The 24,234-nt window shown below is 41.7% G+C and overlaps 1 protein-coding gene across 7 annotated transcripts in view; it reads left to right on the top strand.

The window, feature by feature from the left end:
• EXOC2 (exocyst complex component 2) overlaps positions 1-24,234 on the top strand; it is a 156,459-nt gene that overhangs the window by 90,177 nt on the left and 42,048 nt on the right. For 6 of the 7 annotated variants that reach the window (XM_027128217.1, XM_027128213.1, XM_027128212.1 and 3 more), the window contains exons 13-22: positions 788-912; positions 6,482-6,547; positions 6,721-6,878; positions 7,246-7,367; positions 8,469-8,530; positions 14,739-14,819; positions 15,086-15,145; positions 15,827-15,888; positions 17,626-17,692; positions 21,446-21,562. In XM_027128217.1, coding sequence (XP_026984018.1) covers positions 788-912; positions 6,482-6,547; positions 6,721-6,878; positions 7,246-7,367; positions 8,469-8,530; positions 14,739-14,819; positions 15,086-15,145; positions 15,827-15,888; positions 17,626-17,692; positions 21,446-21,562 — 920 coding nt within the window. The remainder of the gene's footprint in view (positions 1-787; positions 913-6,481; positions 6,548-6,720; positions 6,879-7,245; positions 7,368-8,468; positions 8,531-14,738; positions 14,820-15,085; positions 15,146-15,826; positions 15,889-17,625; positions 17,693-21,445; positions 21,563-24,234) is intronic. The other variant, XM_027128215.1, reaches the window with a different exon arrangement.

Raw genomic sequence — 24,234 nt, 5'->3', positions numbered from 1 at the left:
GAAATTAATTTTGGGGACTATCCTGTGTAAGAGTCTGCTTGCACCCTTATGAGGTGGGTCTTCTAAAGCTTCAGGTTTTAGATCTTGTCCTGTCTCCTGCCTTGTCCTTGGCCTGTGATACTGGAGCTGTGGCCACGCCAGGTCTGCTACTGCCACCGTTGGAAAGCAGCTCGTGTCAGTCCATGTTGAGTTGGTCTGTAGGTGATAAAGGGTGGGGGGATTGGGAAATAGTTGGTGCTCGCAGACCTGATACTTTCACCTTTATTCCCTCGAACTTACTCTTCCCACAAGAAATCTGTCAGACCTTGTTTCCCACTTTCTACAATAACTGCGTTAAATGATGTGTTATCCAAGAGGCTTCAGTGTTTTTACTTTCTGTTAAATGTATTTGTTATGGGAGGAGTTTTTAATTACATGACTGTGCTTGAATATGTCCCTTTATGATAATTTGATTCCTTACTGAGTTTCCACCACTGAGTTACAACCTGAAGACAGCAGGATTGGAAAGCCGAAGCCCCTCCTCTGTGAAGGTCTCCTGTCCTGCCTCCGCTCCCCACTTGCCCCGCCAGACCCGCTGAGCAAGCAGGCCCCTCTGCTCACTGTGCCGCCACAGGCGTTGGTAGTTGGTGGGAAAAGGAAATACTGGTCTATCAGCAGATAAAAATCTGCAGCCCAAGTGGGACAGCACGGGGCACGTTTTTAGGTGGGGGAGCAGCAGTATGTTCAAACGCATTTTTAGTCTTGATTCCAAAGGATATTAATAGTATTTTATTCTTTTCCTCTTTAGCATGGAGATACCAAACTCCCCACCGGGTGGCATTTGTTGAAAAATTGACCAAGCTTGTTTTAAGTCAGCTGCCCAACTTCTGGAAACTCTGGATTTCATATGTTAACGGAAGCCTTTTCAGTGAGGTATGTGTGCAGATTTGACTATAGTTGTAGCTAAGTCGTGGATTTCTAGTCTTAAAAATTTTAGATTTTGAAGTGACTTCTTTAAAGCCTCAGAAGCCCAAAGCCTCTAAGTATTGTCAGATGTTTTAAGGTTAGTAGAAAATGCTGTAAAGCCCTAACACTTAATAGCTGTATGGCCTTGAACAAGTTACTCAACTCTTCCGGGAGTCACTGTCCTTGATTGTAAAGGAGAACAGTGAGGGTCTCTCTCAGAAGGCAGGGGTGAGTGCTCAGGGAAACAGTGGCTTAAAGAATAAAAGAATCTGAATTGAGTATAATGCCAGTCAGGCCATGTGGTGGATGAAACTGTCGTGCAATTGATGATGAACAGGTGATACAACAGGGATCAAATGTTTGCATCTTGCACGTGGGTCTCAAGTGAGAGGGAACTTCCTAGTTGGAAAGAACTTAAAGATCCTGTTTTCTGGCCCCTATGTGATCAGCCTGGAGAAGTTGTTTAAGGCTTTACGCTCTCACAAGTTGCACGTGTACTTAGTGTCCTAATCATGTATAATTGGAGCACGGAAATTACGAGCGTAAAGTAACGACTCTTGACTTTTGTGCGTAGCACACAGATTCGGACTCGTCACTCAGTTGTCTCACGTCAAGTGCCCATGACAGGCCTCCAGGTCCCAGAATATAGACTCTGAGGCCCTTTGCCTGGAGCTGTGGTGGCTCAGGAGAAGACAGCTCTGGTTTCGTATCTCCGAGGAGACTCTTCACAGCCCTGGGGAAGCTGGGAGAGGCGGGGTCTTCCTGGGGCTAGTGCACTTGCCAGCACAAAACCGCTTTTGCTCTTTTACACCAAGGACACCTCTGCAGTTTGACAGAAGGTGGTGGGTGTCTTGGTTCTCCAGGATCCATCCAGTCTCCTTTGACCATGGATACATGCTCATGCTGCTATTAAAGAAGTTTGCCACTATCTCTTTTCCTTTTAACGTGGTAGATCCCTAGATGTTTGTTTAAATGAAAGGTTAGTTATCTAAGCCATAAAATTTACTTAGTACATGAAAAACAGAAAAACAATAGTGCATGCAAAACAACAGACTCCTTCATGCAGAAAAACCTACCTCTTAAGCATGAGTTATCCCTCTTTTTTTCTTACATTAATTTCAGCAGTGTATCAGTTACTGACACATTCAAATATTATAGCAATAAATAACATACCTCACAACTCTTTCATGTCCATTTTGTATTACCTGGTTATTTTACAAAAGCTCTGTTAAAAAGTTCACTGTGCAGAGAAAGTCAGTCTTCCATAAAATATGTGTAGAGTTTGGCTGGCCTTCATTGCTGCCTGAAGAAGAGAGTGCCTTTAGGTGTCCTGAAAAGAGTTTTCTCAGCGTTGTGCTTTCAGACGTGCCCGATCAGCCCGCATTCTTGTTCATGGCAGCTGGATGAGAGTGGCGGCCTCTGTGGTGGGGAAGGTTTGGGTTTCTTGCCTTTTGCTGCAGTGGGGGACAGCCACCCGCTCCTGCCGTGTTGTACCCTCCTCCTCTTACCTGCTCCCTCTAAAGCAGAGCTCTTGTGAGACTGGAAAGGGGAGGCGCTTCCATGCCAGTGCCTGGACAGCTGTGTTCACAGCGTCTCTTGCAGAGCGCCAGGGTTAGAGTAGAACACCCAGTGTGTGTCGCTTACTAGCTGTGACCTTGGGCAGATACCGTTACTTCTCAGCCTACTTCCAGGGGGATGGTTTGGGAATTAGATGAGTTAATATTAAGTGAAGTGCTTATAACCGTGTCGGGGAGATAAAAAAGAATTTGCTCTTATTATTTGGAGTAAATATTTATTCCAGTATTTGAAGTGTCATTGGCCTGGCACACAGTAGGTGTTTCACGAACAAAGCTTAGTAGTGGTGAGAAGTGTGGGACTGACGTAGAACAGAGACGTGCTGAACGTTGCCAAGGCGGGCTCTCACGTGTGAAGGAGCAGAACCCAGGAAACGTCTGGAAAACTAGTTCTGTTTCCAGCCGAGTGTCTTCCTTCCAACTGGAGCGGTGTCTGGAGGTGGCCCCCACGCATGGACAGTAGTTGCCTCATCTTGCATCTTTCTAGGGTTTTTTGATCTGAGATGATTTAGTGAAAAGGGACGGTATTCTCCTTCTCACAGGTTATACCTAGTTGTCTAAACGTCTAGATGAAGTGTTCGGTTGCAGATGAGGAATAAATGAGCTCAGGAGTCACAGCACTGGAAAATCACTGTGATCAGTTGTGCTGAGTTGGGTGTGCCTGTGGAATTTCCAACAGTTTATACTCATAAACTTTTCTTAAAAGTTTATGGTAATAATTATTAAGTGTAATTCACTGTACAGATTTGGGCATGTTTTTAAACTAAGTGACTCTCTATTGAAAAGCCAGAAAGACACCAGAGGACAGTGGAAGGAATGGAGGAGTTAGGAAAGGGTGCCAATCATGTCATGAGTGAGATCCAGAGACTTAATTAAATTAATATTGGGAAGAGTTCCAGGGTTTCAATCTCATACAAGAAAGCTCTCTTAATATTTAAACACAATTTACTTGGAATTTCTTATTTTTTCTTGTTGTAAAACTGTTTTGTTTTATTTCGAGTTCATCTGTTAAAAGATTTAGATGGAGTTTCCAACAGTTTAACAAATAGTTCTTCAGACCAGTCAAGGCCATGTGAGGTAACATATGTGAATCAAAACAGTGCGATCTAGCCGTTGGTCTTACCACAAAGTAGTTTTGGTCTGTGTGTGCAGGAAAGAGTTAAGGTTTTTAGCTAGCAAAATGGTTAATAGTAGGTTAAGATTTTACCTTTAGATATATTTTAAATGTAGTGTATTTTGAGGTGAAAACTTTTAAAGTATCCAAATAATTTTTAAACTTTAGGAATCAGCATTTTAAAAAATTGCATAACTCATAGTATGTAAATTACAGTGTCCTTTCTGTTCCAAAATTAAATTTTCTTTTAAAAGTAGGGCAAAGTGTACATAATGCAGCATGTTGGAGATGTTCAACTCTTCATCAGATTAAAACAATAAGTAACGATTTTTTTAACAATTGCAAGAGGTATGCCTTACAGGTAGTTCCCCTACCCTCTCCACTTCTTTTGTGTTTGGAGACAGGCCCTCGATGTTTAAATAGTTATTCTGTCCAGTAGGTGTCATCATGCGTGCATTAGCACCTGTTTGGTGGGCAGAATTGTTCTGGCAAAGTTTAACCTAAATTTTGGTATGATGTTTTTCAAACAATTGATTTTCACTCTTTTGATTCAAAAATATTTCACAGAACAAAGAAAGGACTGTGAAATAATCTTCCCCTTGAACAAGCCCATTGTATAAAAAATTCAGCGTTAGGTGCTACGGCAGATAAAACCAGAAAAGACCCCATCTGACGGGACACTTGCAGGTTTGTGTGGGCTTGACCCTTCCCGGGGACAGATGACACCTTCTTCCAGAGGCCCTTCCCATCCGTCCTCCACAGCACAGTGAGCCAGGGCTCAGAAGAACAACCAATAGGGTGTTGGCTCTGTTTCCAACCGTGTATATAAAGAGAATGAGCTTTACTCTAAGGAGTTGGCTCGTGTGACTGTGGAGGGTAGCAAGCCCCAGAGTCCGCAATCAGCACGCTGGAGACCCTGCAGTTCCCAGCTGGAGGCCAGCAAACTCCAGACCCAGAAGCACCACCGTTTCACCTTGTTCTGCCCAGGCCTTCTGCGGACACCAAGTAGGCAACCTGAAATTCAAATTTGGACCTCAGAGGAAAGATTTGGGCTGGAGGTGTAAATTTGGAACGGTGATCTGGAGATTTATAATAAGAAATATATATTTGATCTTGCTCACCCTTGATATTGTGACTTCCTAAGTGAGGAGTGGTAAAAGATGCCTTTTGTTGTGATAATGAGTGTCTCCCACCTGAGGATGGGGGCTAGTTGTCTGGAGGACCAACCCTGTGTTTAGAGGGTAGGAGCTTTCAGTCCCACCCCCAGACCTCTGGGAGAAGGGCTGGAGGCTGAGTTCAGTGACCAGTGGCCAGTGATCTAATCAATCGTGTCTACTTAATGAAGCCTTCATAAAACCCCCAAAGGGCACGTGGAGGTTGGGGAGAGTGTCCCACCTGCAGAGGGCAGGGGACTCCACCCCTTTCCCCACACCTTGCCCTGTGTCTCTTGTCTTTGTAGCTGGTCAAACTCCGACATGAGCCCCTCTGGTCATGCCTCACTGCAGCTCTAAAACGCTTCAGTTACTTCTCATTTGTCCTAAAAAGAATCAATTTCTGTAAATCCTGATATACAAAGAATTTTGATGGTTGTTGGCCAATGAGCTTAGAAATTTGCTTATTGAATTATTATTGTGAATTTGGGGTTTGGTTTTTTTAAAAACTAAACTTAAATTCTTTTAAAAGCGCATCTCTACAAAGAAAAAAATGATAAAAGCTGCACGATAAGTGTAAATTAGCTCCGGAAGAGGTGTGTGTGTCTGTGTGTGCTGGCCTCTTCTGTCAGGGTGTCTGATACTTTGTTGAAGACGTCAGCAATCCTTATCCTTGTCTTACTCCTTCCCGTCAATGGTGTTGATCCTGTAGACCAACTCTCCACACTGTTTCTCTAGCTTATACCTTAAATAGAAATAGCATACCTTGAAGTATTTTAAAATTACCTTGGCATCAATGTCATAATTATTTATAATGCAGTTGTTCCTAAGTAAAAAGTTCTCTAACCAAATACACCAGTATTTTACCTTTAAAGGGTAACTTTTACATTATGTTGGTGAAGTATCTGAATTTTCTTTTACATTGTACCATTTTGTGATTACTTCTTCCTTTGGAAAGTTCCCTAAGTTTGCTCTGCTAGGACATTCTGTATAATAATATTTAGTTGTTAGAAAATTTGGTAATAAAAAGTTAACTGAAATCCAGTGGAACAGATTTCTCATTTAATCAGTGTAAAGTGGTCTTCTACACATTAAGGAGAAAGAAATCAGAGGAAAACATGGCTATCAGTAAACAGATAACAACCAATTCTAGAATACGTTCCCTCCTAAATTAGACTGTGAGGCCCCTGGAAGAAGAGCAGTGATGTGGAATTTTTTAAAGTAAAATGCCAGCGCTAATGCTCATGTTCACGAGAACTGTCGGGAGGAGTGGAGCGGGGTGTCCAAAGGCGTCCGGACACTTGTCCAGAGCTTCTGCTCCTCTCGTTTCTGCACCCACTGCCCGGGAAGTGGTGCTGGAGCGGCATTGTGGACTGAATGCCCGTAGGCTTAACTGTAGAAAACTGTGGATGAAAACAGCATGTGAAATTCACCTACAGAAAGTTTCAGTTTAATACTTAGGTTTATTTATGAGAATTGTACTTAAAGGTTTTAGGAAGATGAATAGCTTCTTGTTGGAATAAGAAGGGTTTTCTAATTGGTCATCCTTTAATCAGAAACTTAGATTACTTCTTATACATTCCTTTTAATCAAGTTATAACTATATTTCATGCTTTCTTTATATACAACTGCTAAAGCATTTCTTTTTTTTATAAATTATTTCTAAAGACAACTAATTTTTTTTTTTAATTTTTAAGACTGCTGAGAAGTCAGGCCACATTGAAAGATCAAAGAATGTAAGGCAAAGACAAAATGATTTTAAGGTGAGTTAAGGATAGGTATGTAGACTTTTTCTTGGGGTAGGGTTTTCTCAAGCAAAGTGACTAGAGACCTTGATGTACATTGAAGACATTTGTCTTGTGCAGGCCGACTCTTCCAGTTGATTTAATCAAGTTGATACCTTTTAATGTAGTTTTGTTTGTTCATCATTGTCTAGAAAATGATCCAGGAAGTAATGCACTGTCTGGTGAAGCTGCTCCGGGGGGCCCTGCTCCCGCTCAGCGTCACGGAGGGCGGAGGGCGGCAGTGCAGAGGCTGGGAAGTGAAGGCCGAGCTCTCTGGGCAGGGGCTCGCTCACGCCATCCAGACTCTGAGGTAAATGTGGGCGCGTTCTCCGGAAAAGGAGGAAACACCACACACTCAGTGTGGATATGATTTTTAATACACTCAACACAGAATTTTACTGTCTCCTTTTGTGTCCACTGTTTCCCGTGCGTCACCTGATAACTAAGCTCTTAAACCTTGCTGGTGCTTTTGTCTGATGAGAATGTCACCTTTTTCATTGTTTAGTTCAGTGTCACTGTGATATCCCTGTGAATGGGCTTACTTTCCCCATGTTTTCAACATAACGCTGTAGCTTATAAGCACCATTGTGAATCGTTGTGGGATGGCCAAAATGATGTCTGGAATTGCTTCCAGATCCTGCTCTGCTGACATTTGTTTTGCTGTGTTTGTTCTACAGGCTTACTTATGAATCCTTGACTGCCCTTGAGATTCCTAATGACCTGTTACAGACGATCCAGGACCTCGTCTTGGACCTTCGAGTGCGTTGTGTGGTGGTCACACTGCAGCACACAGCGGAAGGTATGTTGAGAAAAACTGATGACATTGGCTAGACAACAGTTATTTGCACATGCCACCTCTTTCCAGCTTCCAAATCCTTAAAAACATTAAAGATGCTCTGATAGAAATCTGAGTATTTCAGACTGTCTTTAGCTGCTCAATATAACTTTTTTCCTTTTTTGAAACTTTTCAAATCTATTTACTTTGAGATGCCAGACCATATATAAATTAAGATGGGTATACTTGAAAAATATTTAAGGATATAAGAACATCCTTATGGAAAATGCTAAGTGGAAAAAGTCGAATATAAAATGTGTATAAAAGTATGATCCCAATTTTGAAAATATATATATGTATATTTAAAATTTTTAATTTAGAAATGTCAGCATAAAATCAGAAGAAAGACTGTTAACAGTTTCTCTTTGCCGCAGAAGTTATAGGTGTTCATTTTCTTTATACTTTTATAGAGTTTTCAGGATTTCTGCATATAGTCATAAACAATGAAGGTTATCTTTACAAAGCAGCCTTTTGGGTTATTAAACATTTTCAAAAACAATCAAGACTATTGTTGTGAAAGGCACAAGCCGTTGGTATCTGTCCCAAGGACTTTGCTGTAGGAAGGCTGTGTCTGCACAGCACCGGCCCCTGGCCCGGGTCGGGGCTGAGCCCTCAGGTGTGCACTGGTCGTGTTCTTCCCTCCGTGGGAATCACGTTGTCATCATCGGGAGCATACAGGACTGAGAGAGAGTCCACTTTGGTCATCAGAAATCTTAGGGGGAAATGCCGTGTGTCTTGTATTGTACCTGTTTAATATTATCAGGAGTGCTGAGTAACTACTAAGTTGTTGTCTGAAGCTGTCACTGAACCTAGCCCAGCATTCTCCAGATTGGGCTACACAGTAGACAATTTTATTTACATTAATGTTGTATTAGAAAAATCCAGTGAGTGATACACACTTAAATCCTTGAGTCTACCAGAATTATATTCTCTCCCTACTTTCACTGATTTTTTACAAACTTATATAAAACAATTAAAAACCATAACCTTTATGCATTTTTATCTCTCTGAAGTTCAGTGAGATAATTATAATAAGACGCGCTCGTGTACTTGTGTTCCCTCTAGAAGTAAAGAGATTGGCTGAAAAGGAAGACTGGGTTGTCGACAGTGAAGGCCTGACGTCCCTAGTAAGTTTAAATTCTTTTTGGTGATTAATCATTAGTGTCTGTTATATTCAAAATAATTGATTTATTTTGATAATGAGCATATGCTCTCTATTGCAACTCTAAAACGTTTCTGGAAATGCAGAAGCAAACTTCTTAAAGTTTTCCTTCTCAGAGTCATTTTTGCTTAACGCTAACCACAGGTATTTAAAACTGAGTAAAAACAGTGGATCCCCCTTTAGAGTGATCTTTCTTCATCCTGTGACTCTTAACTATTTTTTGTTGTGTTTCATTTTTTAATGTAATTCTAAGTTACCCAGCAATTTGAATTTTTCAGAAAAGCACGATAGGAAACCAGTGCTGTTGCTGGGCCCTAAGGCAAAACAGGCAACAGCGAACTTCTCCAGACGCATGCAGGGGTCAGGTGGGCAGTTGAAACCATGGTCTGTTCGCTCTGGAATAATCATCTTTTCAGATGGGGCTTTGAGATTTTCAGAATCCCCTTGAAAATAGTATTAGTGTTAGAGTTTGTGAGTTCTCGTGTTTTTGAGTCTGTCCCATGGATCCCACAGCAACCTGTATGTGGGTGTCAGGCAAGGTTAAAACATTCAGTGGCCTAAAGAAGAGGGCATTTCCTTTTTCTCCCCCACTAAAGAGGTTGGGACTGGTGTGGCAGCTTTGTCATGTAGTACGGGCAGTGTCCAGGGCTCCTCTGACTCCTGCTTTGTGACCCTTAGTGTGGCTCCTCTCTCAGGATGGCCTCATGACACGGGATGGCCACTGCAGTTCCAGCCACCACAGCCTTATTCCTGTCAGCAGGGAAGTCCAGCATTTTCCCGGGAGCCACAGCTGACAACTCTGCTTACATCTAATTGGCCATAATTTATCCACGTGCCTACTACCCCTGTCTGCAACGGAGGCTGGAAAAAATGTAGTTTTTCAGCAGAGCACAATCCTGGCCCCAACAGTTTCTGCCTTACCTTAGTAGACAGGTACAGTGGAATAAAACGGTCTGACTTGCTCACATTTACAAAGTAGTGGGGCTCAGGTTGTTGAGGAGCAACCACCCCCTGTAACATTTCTTCATGTCCTTGAATTTGTGTGCTTGTCCACAGCCTTTCTCTGACAATTGGGGATATTTTTTGAATTTTATTTATTTTTTTATACAGCAGGTTCTTATTAGTTATCCATTTTATACGTATTAGTGTATATATGTCAGTCCCAATCTCAGTTGGGGAATTTCTGACAAGTTGAAATTCTTCTTTTCCTCCAAAGTTCAAAGTTCTTTCTTAAGTTAATACAAAGCTGTACAAGTGTGTGTTTGGAACAGCAGTGCTTACTTCCAAATTTTTGTAAATTAAATCATGCTTGAAATTAGGGGAATTTATTTTTAATAAGTCTTATAATTATATATGTATATTTTTAAATCTTATTATTATTTTTGGCTGCATTGGGTCTTCAGTGCTGCACATGGGCTTTCTCTAGTTGTGGCGAGCAGGGGCTGCTCTTCATTGCGGTGGGAATACTTCTCATTGTGGTGGCTTCTCTTGCTGCAGAGCATGGGCTCTAGGGGCGCGGGCTTCAGTAGTTGCAGCACACGGGCTCAGTAGTTGTGGCTCGCAGGCTCTAGAGCGGAGGCTCAGTAGTTGTGGCACACGGGCTTAGTTGCTCTGCGGCATGTGGGATCTTCCTGGACCAGGGCTCGAACCCATGTCCTCTGCATTGGCAGTCGGATTCTTAACCACTTCACCACCAGGGAGGTCCCTGTAATTATATTTTAAAGGATTTAATTTTAATAAAAATTTGTTTTATTTGGTTTATTTTTCAGAAGTATTTATGTTTAAATACAAACTATCCTATAACTAAATATTGGGTTGGCCATAAGGTTCGTTCGGTTTTTTCCGTCAGATGCTCTAGTAGCACTTAGTTGTATTTAACTTCATTTGAAACAATTTTGTTAGATTGTATGTGACACCTGTCATATCAGCGTGCATTTAAAAAAAAGACTTATCTAAATTGGTGAATTTTTGTGTAACTATTTTAATATTGAAGATGGAAGAAGAAGAGCAACATTTTCAGCGTATTATGCTTTATTATTTCAAGAAAGATAAAAACACAACCAAAATGCAGAAAAAGATTTGTGCAGCATATGGAGAAGGTGCTGTGACTGATAGAACATGTCTAAAGTGGTTTGCGAAGTTACGTGCTGGAGATTTCTCACTGGACAGTGCTCCACAGTTGGGTAGACCAGTTGAAGTTGACAGTGATCAAATGGAGACATTAATTGAGAACAATCAGTGTTATACCACGCAGGAGATAGCCGACATATCTCAAAATATCCAAATCAAAATATCCAAATCAAGTGTTGGAAAATCATTTGCACCAGCTTGGTTATGTGGATTGCTTTGATGTCTGGGTTCCACATAAGTTAAGCGAGAAAAACCTTCTTGACCGTATTTCCGCATGCGAGTCTCTACTTAAACGTAATGAAAACGTTCAGTTTTTAAAACAAATTGTGATGGGCGATGAAAAGTGGATACTGTACAATAATGTGGAGCGGAAGAAATCATGGGGCAAGTGAAATGAAGCACCACCTACCACACCAAAGGCCGGTCTTCATCCAAAGAAGGTAATGTGTGTGTGGTGGGATTGGAAGGGAGTCCTCTATTATGAGCTCCTTCCAGAAAACCAAACGATTAATTCCAACAAGTACTGCTCCCGGTTAGACCAACTGGAAGCAGCACTCCATGAAAAGCATCCAGAATTAGTCAGCAGAAAACGCATAATCTTCTATCAGGATGATGCAAGACCACGTGTTTCTTTGATGACCAGGCAAAAACCGTTACAGCTCGGCTGGGAAGTTCTGATTCATCTGCCATATTCACCAGACATTGCACCTTCAGATTTTCATTTATCGGTCTTTACATAATTCTCTTAATGGAAAAGAATTCAATTCCCTGGAAGACTGTGAAAGGCACCTGGAACAGTTCTTTGCTCAAAAAGATAAAAAGTTTTGGGAAGATGGAATTATGAAGTTGCCTGAAAATGGCAGAAGGTAGTGGAACAAAAGGGCGAATACATTGTTAAGTAAAGTTCTTGGTGAAAATGAAAAATGTGTCTTTTATTTTTACTTAAAAATCAAAGGCACTTTTTGGCCCACCCAGTATTTAGAGGAAGGAGGTGTAGAGCAGACGGTACCACCCAGCACAGCAGCCACTTGGCACAGCTTCAGACTCCAAAGAAAGAAGATCTCAACTGTCTGTATTGACTACATGTTGAAATAATTTTTGATATATTACACGTTATAAACTAAAATTTAGGTTTTTCTTCTACTTTTCTTATTGTGGTTCCTGGAAAATCTAAGATTACGTACATGACGTGTGTTTGTGGCTCACACTGCACTTGTGTTGGGCGGCACTGGTGTGGAGGGAAGGCCCTGTGCTGCTTCAGTGTCTGGTCTGGTTACGTCCTCAGTTCTGTCTCAGTAGCCGTGCCATCTTCAGAAGCCACTTAACCTCTCTGCCTCTAGTTAAAGAAGCAGAATGCTTGTTCACAGTGGTGTTGGTTACGATTAAATGAGATGCTGTAGAAAAAAGCTGTAATACAAAGCTTTATACACATACAGAGAATTTTAATTTATTAAACTAATACTTGTAGTACTGGGACCACTATGATAAAAATACCTTAAATGTACGTAAAGCCTTACTATTATCAAAGCTCTATCCTATGCCCCTGTCATCCCTAATTATCACAGCAGGCCTGGATGGCAGGCCAGAGACATCGCTGGACCAGCACTGCTGAATTACTGCCCCAAATGAAACAAGCCAGGCAGAGCAGACAGCACAGCCCTGACCCTGGGTTCTTAGTACCAGCTTCAGGTCATCTTGTGCAAAGAAAAAGATGTGTGTTCAATTTGAGAAAACGGAGCATCTGTTTTCAAGGATTTATGTTCATTTAAAAAAAAAAAAAAGGACAAAATATGAACAACTTAGTCATAAAATAGGTATTGGCTTCAGGTTAGTGTTTTTTGTACACGCAGTCTAGTGTGCGTGTGTGATGGCTGCAAATCTGGGTCCCCAGTGTGTGCGTGTGAGATAACAGCCACATCTAAGGTTGTTTGTTTGTTTGTAGTAGATAAGCCCCCATGAAAGTCCTTCGAAGTGGTTACTGTAGAGGCTTGTTTCTAATAAATTTAAAGTTTGTAACATGGTAAGATACTGTATCCATAGCGTAGCTGGTCTCGTGTTTGGTGACGCACAAGCCAGAGATCTAAAGCCACTTATTGGTGATTTGGTGCCAGCCAGTGTGTCTTATTGGACGTTGTTGAAGAAATGTGCTAGTAATCCCATAGGCCTCTGGGAGCTGAGCCTGCTGTCAGCTGTGGGCACAGACTTCCCGTGAGAGGGAAGGTACATCCAGGCCTAGAGCAATGTCCAGGGTCCAGCTTTGAGTGTTTACCTAACATCTGAAATTCTCAGGTTTTGAACAGAGAGTCAGTTGTCTCAAAGGCTATTACATACACTACTTTACATTTTCTTAGCATTTACATAGTACTGATCCCATTTGTTTGAAATAAGGATGTTTTTCTTTCCCTGTGAGTCCTTATCAAGTTAAAGAAATGCACATGAGCTTTGCCCCCATGGCTGTGCTTTCAGCTGAGTGTCTGAAACAGCTCGTTGGAGAGCATCCTGTTTTCTACTCTTGTTGAAAATGTTTTCTGCCTTTTTTCAGTTTGGATAATTCTGAGAATTTTCTCCTTTCAGAATAACTGGAATGATATGTGATGTTATAATCAGCAGCTTGGGTGATTCACTGACAAAATGCAGAGATAGTGCCTGTTCTTTCTTTTCAGAAAAAAGAAATCGCAGCTGTGTAGACTCATGCGCTCCCTTTCCCACTGGCAGTGCTCTCCGGGCTCTCTGTTCACATTCTAAGGCAAGACAGTTAGGAAACAGCACAGGAACACTGAACTGCCTGCCATTGGATTTGGGGTTGAATTCCCAGTGTTATTATTGTAACATCTTAGATTTTCCTACCTTCTGGGGCAGGTAGGTGGGTTCGTAAGGCCGGTGTCTACCAGGACTTTACTTTCTGTAGGCGGTATTTTCTGTCACATCATCCCTGCCCCCGCCCCCGCCCCCGACCTTCTTTCTCTGCACTTAAAGACTTTTGCATGTTCTTTATGGTGCCCTCTGGTGGCTCCAAAGTGCAGTATTAAAATGACATTAAGTTGAGGTGCTATTAGTTTTCCTTAAGCCTGGATTCCTTTTTGTGAGAGAGTAAACTTGTCTTTCTTTGGTTTGTATACAGGTGTGTCTTTTTTTCTGTTCGATTTTTCCCTGAGTTCTTTTAGTAATTGAAGCAGATTTTGCCCAGAGCTGGTTCAGCTGAACTGAGCCTTGCCCTGCCCCGTGCAGGCTCTACCAGGCTCTGGCCCGTGGTGGTGACTCGGCACGTCCAGGCCCCTCCTGTCTCTGTCCGGGGGCGGCCCCTCTTGCCCTTGGTCTCAGCTTGGATGTTGTCACTGGCTCAGGGGCTTCTCCTGCTTAGGGCAGAACCCCTCCATCAGTTTTCCTCTGAGTGCCCGCTTGTTCTCTTCATGGCCCTTACTCTACTTTGCAGTCCACTTATTTTATTTCTGTACTTTTTTTTTGTAGAAGTGACAGTTTTGTCGACTCCATCCCAGAATGTACACGTAACGAGAACACGTGTCACCGTCCCCTGGAGTGGGCCTGGCACGAGGAGGTGTAGTTAGGGCTCATTCAGACTCATCCTGAAGCCCATTTGTTGGACATGTTTTCAGGTTTCATTTCTGACTTGATGGGCATAGAAGGTGACCGTAGAGATGGTTGGAATGAAAGGTCGGCCTTCCTCTGGGTCATCATACTAACGTCCCCTGGGAGATGAGGAAGGCCCGGGAGATGGAGCTCGTCCCAGAGTATGTTACGTCTGCGCTTCATCCCGGCATCTGCCTCTCAGGAGAGTAGAATTTTGAAGAAAAATTCTCATTCTACCCAACTTCTATTCTAATTGAATTAGATGTGCTTCCAACTGTCAGGGTTCATGGTCTTTAAATATCAAGTGCAGAACATGCCAGGTCTAGGTCCGGGTGGCGGGGAGGCTGTGTGTGTCTCCATCCCTTTCCTCACGTCTGGAAATCTGGGCATCAGGGCCGAGTTTGCTTCTGCTCGGGGTCTGCATGCCCAGGTCCTGTTGCTTTTGTCTTCTGCAGCCATGCCACTTTGAGCGCTGCGTGGTGCACTCCCTGCAGTCGCTGCGAGAAGTCCTGGAGTGCAAGCCCGGAGAAGCCAGCGTGAGTGTCTGAGAGCAGCCGTCTGCGGTGGGGGCCGGGCAGCCGGGGACTCCCCTTGCAGGTTTGGGTCATTGCGATGCCAGAGCTGCTGCCCTGTCACTCAGACCACAGTCACTCGGCCCGAGGCCAGCTCTCCATTCCTGTCCCCTTTCAGAGTCAGGTGACCCACGCTGGACACACTTTCCCACGTGTTAACTTCTTATATCGAACTTCATAAACAAAAAGTTTTCTTAGCCAAGTACAACAATTCTCATTCTTCCTTACAGGTCTTTCAGCAACCGAAAACCCAGGAAGAGGTTTGCCAACTAAGCATCAACATCATGCAGGTACTTTGTAAAAGCACTGATGCCCTGAAGCCTGAAATAATGCGAATTATTAGTCTTCCCTCCTACTCATAATCAGTGTATAGCAGATATTAAATATGGATTCTTTTTTCCTTCTTGTCTGAGAACATAATAGTTTATGGTAAATAAGTTCAAGGTAAGATTAGTTCCACCTTGCTTAGCAGTACCCCAATAACTCATTTTTATTATGCTCCCCTTTTTTGTGTTCTCACAGTACTTTGTGTGTATATATCTGTTAGAGCACAGATTAAATGACATGACAGTTGTTTACATTGTACCTAGAGCACCAAGTTCTTTGGGACCAGTGCCTTGTGGGCACATAAACCCAGTTGAACGCATGAGTGAATGAGTGAGAGGAAGGAAATAAAATACATTCAAGAACTTAACAATGGGATCAGAACATAGGTGCTTTAAATTTTTTTATCACTTAGCATTATACGTTGGGATGTGTGTTCCCAGTGCTTACATACTTTTATGTGTGCGTGAATATATACTCTATATATGGGACATATGGTCTATCCACTTACAGAAGGTATATATGCATACATACCACTTAATAGAGATACACTGTATTTCTGGTTATTTATGTAAAATTATCTTTAATGTCCAAATAGATTAGTATCTAAGCGTTCATACCACTGAAACGTCTTATTTTTGACTTAGGTTTTTATATGCTGTCTGGAACAGTTGAGCACCAAGCCTGATGCCGATGTAGATACTGCACAGTAAGTAGAGCTGAGAGTAGCCTCACCGATGCGTTTACCAGGATTGAAAATACTGGCTTTTGTTCTGTATTTGGTCTTATACCCTGGGACTTCCAATAAGAGAGAGCAAGTAGCCATATGAATTATATTTTTATATATTTGGCCTGTATTCTTTCCACAATTTCTTCATCTTCTGAACTTGTCTCACCTTTCCTAGGGGCACATTGAACAAACTGAGCACACAGTTAGCTTACTGATTATCCAGAGGAACAGGCTTTATAAATAATAAAATAGGGAGTTAAAATGCGTGACTCCTCGTTGATAGCTGTTGTGGTTCTGGTGCAGGGGGCTACCCTGGCACTCCTGTTAAAGGGACACTGTCTGGGCCATTCTAGGTTAGTTGAACTCCAGAGGACACATCTCTATTCCTGATATTTCCAAATCCATGTGATAATTCTTTTATAATGCTGCTCTCTGGGATTTTTTTTAAACCTACTTTTTCTGACTGTTTGGCATGTGTAACTTCTGTGTACCTAAGGTTTATGCTCTCTGACACAGATGGTACTGAAATAAATGCCTCTTAAATCTATAACTGACAACTGGAATTTTTTCCATGTTTGTCTATTTCCATGTTTACATGGTTTTTGCCTCTCAGTATATAAGACACTTATCTCTCTGAGACCTAATAAATATTTAGTTATTCTAGTTTTTCTTTGATTTTTATATGTTTATTAGCACATTAATTTACCAGGAATTTGTATTGTTAATCAGTTTACTGATGTTTTGAATTAAATAAGTCTTGTCTTCTTGTTTTGTTACAATTTCTGTGCCTTACATCATTGAATTCTAATATGTAGTGAAGGTATTTCTGAACTTTATCTTCGGTTCTATTCGTTCACAAATGTTTCCTATCAGTGTTTGTTGTTTTAATTATCAGTAGTTTTGTCTTTTTGTTTTTGTTTTTTTTGAGAGGGCTTCTCACTGCTGTGGCCTCTCCTGTTGCGGAGCAGGGCTCTGGACAGCGGCCATGGCTCACGGGCCTAGCCGCTCCGCGGCATGTGGGATCTTCCCGGACCGGGGCACGGACCCGCGTCCCCTGCATTGGCAGGTGGACTCTCAACCACTGCGCCACCAGGGAAGCCCAGTAGTTTTTTTTTTTAAATGTTTTTCAGATTGTTATCCTTTTATTGCTTCTTTATTTTAAACTTATTTTATATTTTTATCTATTTAGTCTTCCATATGAATTCTAAAATCAGTTGGTTAGATTTAAAGAAAAGGAATCCTGCTAAGGTGTTACTTGTGATTCTGCTGTATCTGTAATTAATCAGTGGATCTTTGGTGTTTCCTCCCCTGCAGCTTTCTGTGTCTGGTCACTTGTTAGGAAATTAACTAATTTCCTAACTCAGCTCACCTCAAGTCATTTACTATGAACGTGAGCTTGAAAAAATCCCCTCTAGATTCTGATGGGCAAAAACATTTCAGTTATGAGAGTCTATACCTAGAAATTAAATTATTGGGAAGACCCCAAAAGCACATTTTATGTGGCCCATGTTAATAGATAGTCCACAGTGTCTACTTTGAGCTGTTAGGTGTTAAATATTAAAAAACAGAAAGTTATATGATTTTTGACGAAGAGGTTTTAAAGTCAAGTTTACATAGGTTTCATTGCATTTTTTATTGAGGTATAATTGACATATAACATTATGTTACCATTTTTAATTTTAGTGCTTTAACTTGTTCTCTTACTTTTCTATTCAGTCTCTCCGTTGATGTTTCTTCTCCTGATTTGTTTGGAAGTATCCATGAAGACTTTAGTTTGACTTCTGTAAGTAAGATCATAGATAATGAAGATGATAAATAGAAAGTAAAATGTCATTTGTTATAAAACATGTCATTATGACTGTTTCACAACTCAGTCTAAATTATTAATACTTTGTTACCACATTACTGCTGTAGCATGCTACTCTTACTTTGGAGCTGTGTTTTATTTTGTGAAAGTTTTAGTAAAAATATAATTTTGTAAATATTCCACACTTAAAAATCTTTTAGCTGAAGTTGCAGCTTAAGTAGCTCCGTCTCCTCTCTGCATTGTGTGGAGATCCTGAGTGTGGTACCCTGGTGCTTGAAAGCTGGAGAGCAGGCAAAGGACAGGCACCGTTTCTCCCCATTTTCCCTCTTTAAACAGAGAAGCTCTGCTTTTCTCTATTTGTTGTTGTTGTTGTTGTTGTTGTTGTTAAGTTCCCTAATAGCATTTTATTTGAACACAAAATTCCATGGCAAAACCAAAACCAAATCACCTTTTCTATAAACACACATATATTTTAAACATATGCATGTGTTTAGCAATGATTCACACATATACTCTATCCTGTATGTGAATTTAGCTGTTGAAATTCAAACTCCAGCTATCCTAAAAAACAAACAGACAAAAAAAACAACACTTTCTGGTTTGTCATTAGCTTGAATGATGTGTGTGTATGTGTATGTACCTGTCAAGAAAGAAAACATGTGAACTAAATTTCCTGCCATATATAATTTCTACAGTTATTATAAGTTTGAATTCCTAAATAAGGATTTGTTATATTAGGAAAAATAGGGTTTAATCAAAGTAATTTTTTTTTAAAAGCTATTGTAGGTTTAATTACTTGGGTGACTAGGTAGATAACAGTACTGTTCATGAAGAGAATTCAGGAAGGAAATGGTTTCTAAAGAAAGATTAAAAATTCAGTTTGGGACCAGATGTGTTGAATGAGAGATGTTCAGGTGGGATGTCTAGTGGGTGATTGGACCCCAGGAGAGAGATCTAGGTACAGATTTGTGAGTCAGCAGTGTAAGGCCTGGGAGTGGATGAGAATACTAGGGAAAACAGTAGGAGGAGAGGAGGGCCAAATATATAAAAATAATATTGAGGGTGCCAGTATTTAAGGGAAGGCCTGAGGCAGAGAGCCTGGAAGTTCCCTGCGAAGGAAGAATCAGAGAAGGAAATCCAGGGACAGGTGGGAGAGCGCGTTTAAGCAAAGGAATATTTAACGGTATCGCAGACTGACAGAGCATCAGGCCAGGTCAGACAGAAGCCAGGCCTCGTGGGAGGGCGTGTGGATGGCCGAGGGGCAGCTGCCTGCGCTGGGTCAGGGATGAGTGGCAGCTGAGGAGGGCGACGTGGTGAGTTCAAACTGTTCTCCCGCTGTGAATGGGAGAGGACATGCGAGGAAGGATCCTTCTCAGTAGAGAAAGGCCTTGCTGCCTGTCTGGCCAACCACGTTTCTTCTGGGTCTTTTGGGACAAGCCTAATTTCTACGTGACTATCTTTCCAGTGTTTGGAGCAGCTGCCGTGTGCTCACATGTTCCCTTCTTGAGCAAACACGGCTTGCTCTGAGCCCAGGACTCCCCCAGAGCCATGCCTTCGCCTCCTCTCCTCTGTCACCCAGAGCCCTGCATGCTTCGCACTTGCTTCTGCTGGTCACTGGACCTTCTCTGTCCCATTTCACTCTCCTGAAATTGTTCCAGATTTGGAACCAAATTCAGTTCCTGTGTTTTTCCCCATTGGATGATACCGTGTTAGATTTGGTCCAGGTAATTGAGATCTTCTTAGGGTCTTGTCCTGTTATCCAGCAGAGAGGCACCTTGTGGGAAGAAAGAGGGCTAGGTTTCTGGTTCGCTTGCTGGTCTGCTGCTTACTGACAGAAGAACCTCGGGCATGCCACGGAGGGTGGCCTGATGGCCGCATCACAGAGATGCTGTGGGGTAGCCAGAACAGTACACAAGGCCGTGCAGTCCTCAGTCTGCAGGTGCTGCCATGGATAGGTTGAGCTGTTATTTTCAAACATGTGTATTCATCTGAGTTGTTTGTCAGCTTTTGATGAGTCATTCAATTTTAAGAATTTGATTATTTGTCAGGTTTTCTTCCCACTTTTGTTTCCTGTGATTGGTTATATTTGAGGAAAAAATACACTTACTAAGAGTAAGAATTCAAATCACTCAAATAGTTTTTCCATTCTGGGGGAAGAACCATTCAGATTACAAGGGTAAAAATCAACCAGAGTTAATTAATGAAGAGGGCAGAGAAGGTGTGGCAGGCTGGGGTGGGCAGCTGGGAGGCGGTGCCTGGAGGGTAGTGAAGGATTGATCCTGGGGCTGAGAGACCAGTTGAGATATTTGGGATGCCACTGCTCAGAGTGGCTGATGAAGCGTCACGGTGACTTTATGTCACACGCTTTACAAGGGCCACATAACAGTGATAGTTAGCTGTGGGCAGGGGTCTGGGCCTCCCCCAGCCTCACGTGTCACCTCCTGGTGCCCACCTCACGCGGTTTGAACACAGAACGTGGACGAGGAGTAGACGCACAGCACATTTGTTCTGGGCTTTTTTTTGCCGCCACTTCCTGTCCATAGAGTCATTCAGGCCACTGACAAACTTTCATTGCTTTGAAAGCACTGTAATAATTCCTGGGCCTTTTAATTATATATGTTGATGACCACAAAAGGCAGCAAATTGGCCACACTCTGCCAGAACTAAACAGTAAAATTTTAAATAAAGACATGGAAAGTTTTACACATTTGGGGGGAGCTGAATGGAATTCTTGGGTGATCCAGGCTCAGTGAGCCTAGCCCTGTGGTCTGTGCACCTGCCAGGGCCTGTTTATTCCCATCTGCCTTCCTGACATTAACCTAAGCTACCCTGATTAGTACACAGCAGTGATCAAAGTATGGGTGAGAGCTTCTCCTAGGAAGGAGTTCTGCCTTAGTTTTTAGTCAAGGATCTAAACCAAGGCCCTAAGTTAGTCACAGTGGTTCCAGAGAAGCCCTCACGCCTGAGGGAGCAGGGACAGTGCTCAGACAGCCCCAAGAACAGTGACGGTGCCATTCCCAGAACTGTATTTAGAAAGCCAGTTCTTCTGAACTCTGAGAGGATGATTGATTCATCAGCCTGGGGGGTCTGGTAATTTTGATAAGAAGTCACCTTAAATAGCGGGAAGCCTGGGGAGTGTAGACTGGCGCCCTGCATGACTGACCGGGGGAGAGTCCCCGTAAGAGGGAGACTCTTCTACATAAGAAATTCTGTGAAGGCCTGGTGTTTGAAGGAGCCCATCTATGGATGGCATTACAATTCTCTTCCAAGTTATAAGAAATTTAGAAATTATTTTCTGAGAGTTTCTCTATTTTTTGGTAGTTATTTTTAAATATCCATTTTTATAGCTTTTTTGGGGTGCAAAACGTATGAAGTGGAATAACCAATAAAGTAGAATCCCTTTCCTAAGAAAGCAGCTATCCTGTTTTACTAGTTTACTGTGTTGCATCAATCTGTTTTTCCATACAGCTGATAAATTTCAAAAGGAATTTGAGTCAAACATCGTTTGGCTCTATAGTGTGTTATGTCATAGTGAGCAATTAGTAGAATTATAGAATTGTATTGTGTTTCTCCCTGTTACTGGAAAGAAGGAACCAAGAAAACAAAGCACTGAATATTGATATTAAACACCAAGAGATTGTAATTAAATTTAACAAGTGATAAATGTTATCTGTTAGACTTTCAATTTGTTACTATAAATATTTTTCTAAAAATTTGTATTGGTTTTAGGAACAGAGACTGTTAATAGTCCTGAGTAATTGCTGCTACCTAGAACGTCACACCTTCCGAAATATCGCAGAACATTTTGAAAAGCACAACTTCCAGGGAATAGAAAAAATGACACAGGTAAATGGATCGCGTCAAATGGACAAGTGGCGGCGCCATCCGCTTCGCTCCCAGCTGTTTCCTCAGCCCCCACCCCCGCTCCTCCCCGCGCCCGGGCCCTCCTCCTCACAGCTCACTGCAGTCACTGAGGCGACGCTCTCCTCTTTCTCTAGAGCAAAGCCCTCTCAAGGTTAGAGCTTTTCAAAACTGAGGGAGGAGAAGGAAAGAAAGGCTTCAAAGCCAGATCTTCAGGAGTCATCTCTGATTTGGCTTCTTTTAGGTTAAAGCTTTTACTTCCAGCCGACAGCAAACCCTGAGCTTGGAGAGCCACCTCTTCTTCCTCCCTCCCGCTCCAGGGGGCCACAGCATTGCTTCTGCTTGCCTGCCAGAGCACACGCACACACACGTGCGTGCACACACGCTCCTGCACGCGGGCACAGCTCTAGGTTGCTTTGTCTTACCTGAAAAGTACATACCCTCCACTCTTCAGTCCTGCCTGTAGAAAGGTGGACAAAAATGAGCCCTGTATAAATCAATGGAGTAGTTTTTTTTAGCGTTACACTTTGTTGATTCTACTTTTCAAGTAAGCAGAAAAGGAAAAAATGAAGTAATCATGTTATTATTAAAGGCTGCTTGGTTCCTGGACAAAAGTTTATCAGATTTCTAAGTAAAACTAAGCTAGAACCACTTTTCTAATGTCAGTACAGTTTTCTCAGTGCAAAGAATAAGAAAGATAGTGATCTTGTTAATCTTATAATCAAAAAGTGCTCTTGATGGATTGCATACTTTTTACAAATGATGGTTCCAGTTCATGAACTAGATTGGGATTTTTTTTTCAAAGATTGAAAATGTCAGAGTGGGTGGCTGTGTCTTGTTTTCTTGCCTTTTCGTAAAGATTAATCATCCTGATGAGAAATGTTGTGACTTAAGACTTTAGGGCCAAATGTCGAGTTTATTTCCAGAAATTTTTGTGTTGAGAACTGCAAGGTGCTCTCTTGCAGTAGAAAGTTAGTATTTGTAGAAAGTGGGCATTTTATTTTTATGCAGTAACAATAATGACACTAACATTATTATTGAAGAAATCTTTTATCATTTTAGAAATATATGAAGTGATTAGGAACTGCATATAACAAGCAGGGAGATTTTTAGGTTTTTACAAAGTTATGAGTGGGAATTATCTGTTAGGTTCAGTTTGTATCATTAGGAAGAAGAATGAAATTGACATGCAGATGGGCTTTGATGTCCTTCCCAGCCTTTGTCCAGATTGTTCTGAGACAAGGTGATATGCAGGATCGGGGGTGGGCTATTTTGGGCACTCAGAATTTGGAATTGAATATTTTGAAATCATTCAGTTGAGTATTAAAGGAATAGACAGTAAACTAGATTTATAGTGTTTGTGCCGATTCTGTTTTTTATGAGTGAATTCATTAATTTCATGATGACAATCAAGTAAAATATATTTCTTGAATTAAGGTATAAAAGTTGCCAACTGCCACTGTTTTTCACGGTTCCTTTCTCAAATGACAGATAGCTCGGGAGGCCCAGATCCTAGAACAATCCCAGGGCACGTGGGTCCCATGAACATTGGTTATCTGTTCTCTGGCTCTGCTCTGCTCTCAGAGGGAAGTGCTCACCGAGGGCTTCTGCCTGGTGTGCTTCTACCAGATGGGCCCCACCTCTCTCAGGTCTCCTTCAGGCTGCAGGTGGGGACTTTGCCAAGGGTCCTCCAGGCATAGTTCCTTCTGCTTTCTTGCTCCGCCAGGAGCTCTACCAGGAGCGGCACAGAAATGGCCAGCCTCTTCAGTCCCCTTTGTCTCAGTCTCCATCTTCAAGAGTAGAATTAATTTTTACATAGGAACAGTACGTGCATAATCACGCTTGTTAGGCGTTTATTAAAATTTAATCATCACTCATCCTTTAAAGCTAGAATGATTTTTATACACAGTTTTATTTGATGAAAATAGCTCTGTGAAGTAATCAAGGAAAGTATTATTAACTCCATTTTTTTCATGCAGAAAAATGCTCGGAGAGGTTAATGCCTTGACCTGTAAACAGCAGAGCAAAGCAGGACTCAAAATTAAGTTTTCTCGTGCTAAATCCAGAATGCTTTCTGGCCAAGCACCATACATATATTAAGATAAAGAACAAAGTTGTTTCCATGGAAGCACACCAAAGGAATAGGACATGAAGCCGGTTGGCTAATGTATATCATTTCGGACTTGATGAAACAACATTAAATAATAAACATTAAATTTATCAGATCAGAGTATCAACTCCTCTTTCCCTACAAGTTACGTCCTTTAAAATAGGCCCCATTGTAGGCCTTCAGTGGATGTGCTGTTTGGAGCCCGTACAGCAGGTGCCAGCCCTTGAGTACTCTGTGTGTTTCCACGTGCAGGGCCAGCGCCTTTGAGTTTTCCTCAAGTCTTGGAAGTGTTTTTCCAGTCACGCATTTTTTTTCTTTATTATAAAAGTAAGACCTAATTATCATTTTTTAAAAAGAGAAATACTGAAAATCTAAAAAAATTTTTAAATCATCTATAATGCGCCAAAGATGAACACTGTCTTATTTTAGTATATATAATAATTTAGTGTCTTATGTATACCGTATACCTGTGTGTATATATGTTATAAAAAAAATATGAAACATTTTTCCCAATTCTGTTTACCTTGAATGTATCTTTTTCTATCGG

This window comes from Aethalodelphis obliquidens, unplaced genomic scaffold (assembly GCF_003676395.1).
Source record: "Aethalodelphis obliquidens isolate GAN/ISIS:26980383/991018 unplaced genomic scaffold, ASM367639v1 scaffold34, whole genome shotgun sequence".
NCBI lineage: Eukaryota > Metazoa > Chordata > Mammalia > Artiodactyla > Delphinidae > Aethalodelphis > Aethalodelphis obliquidens.
This window is presented reverse-complemented; position numbering and strand designations above follow the sequence as displayed.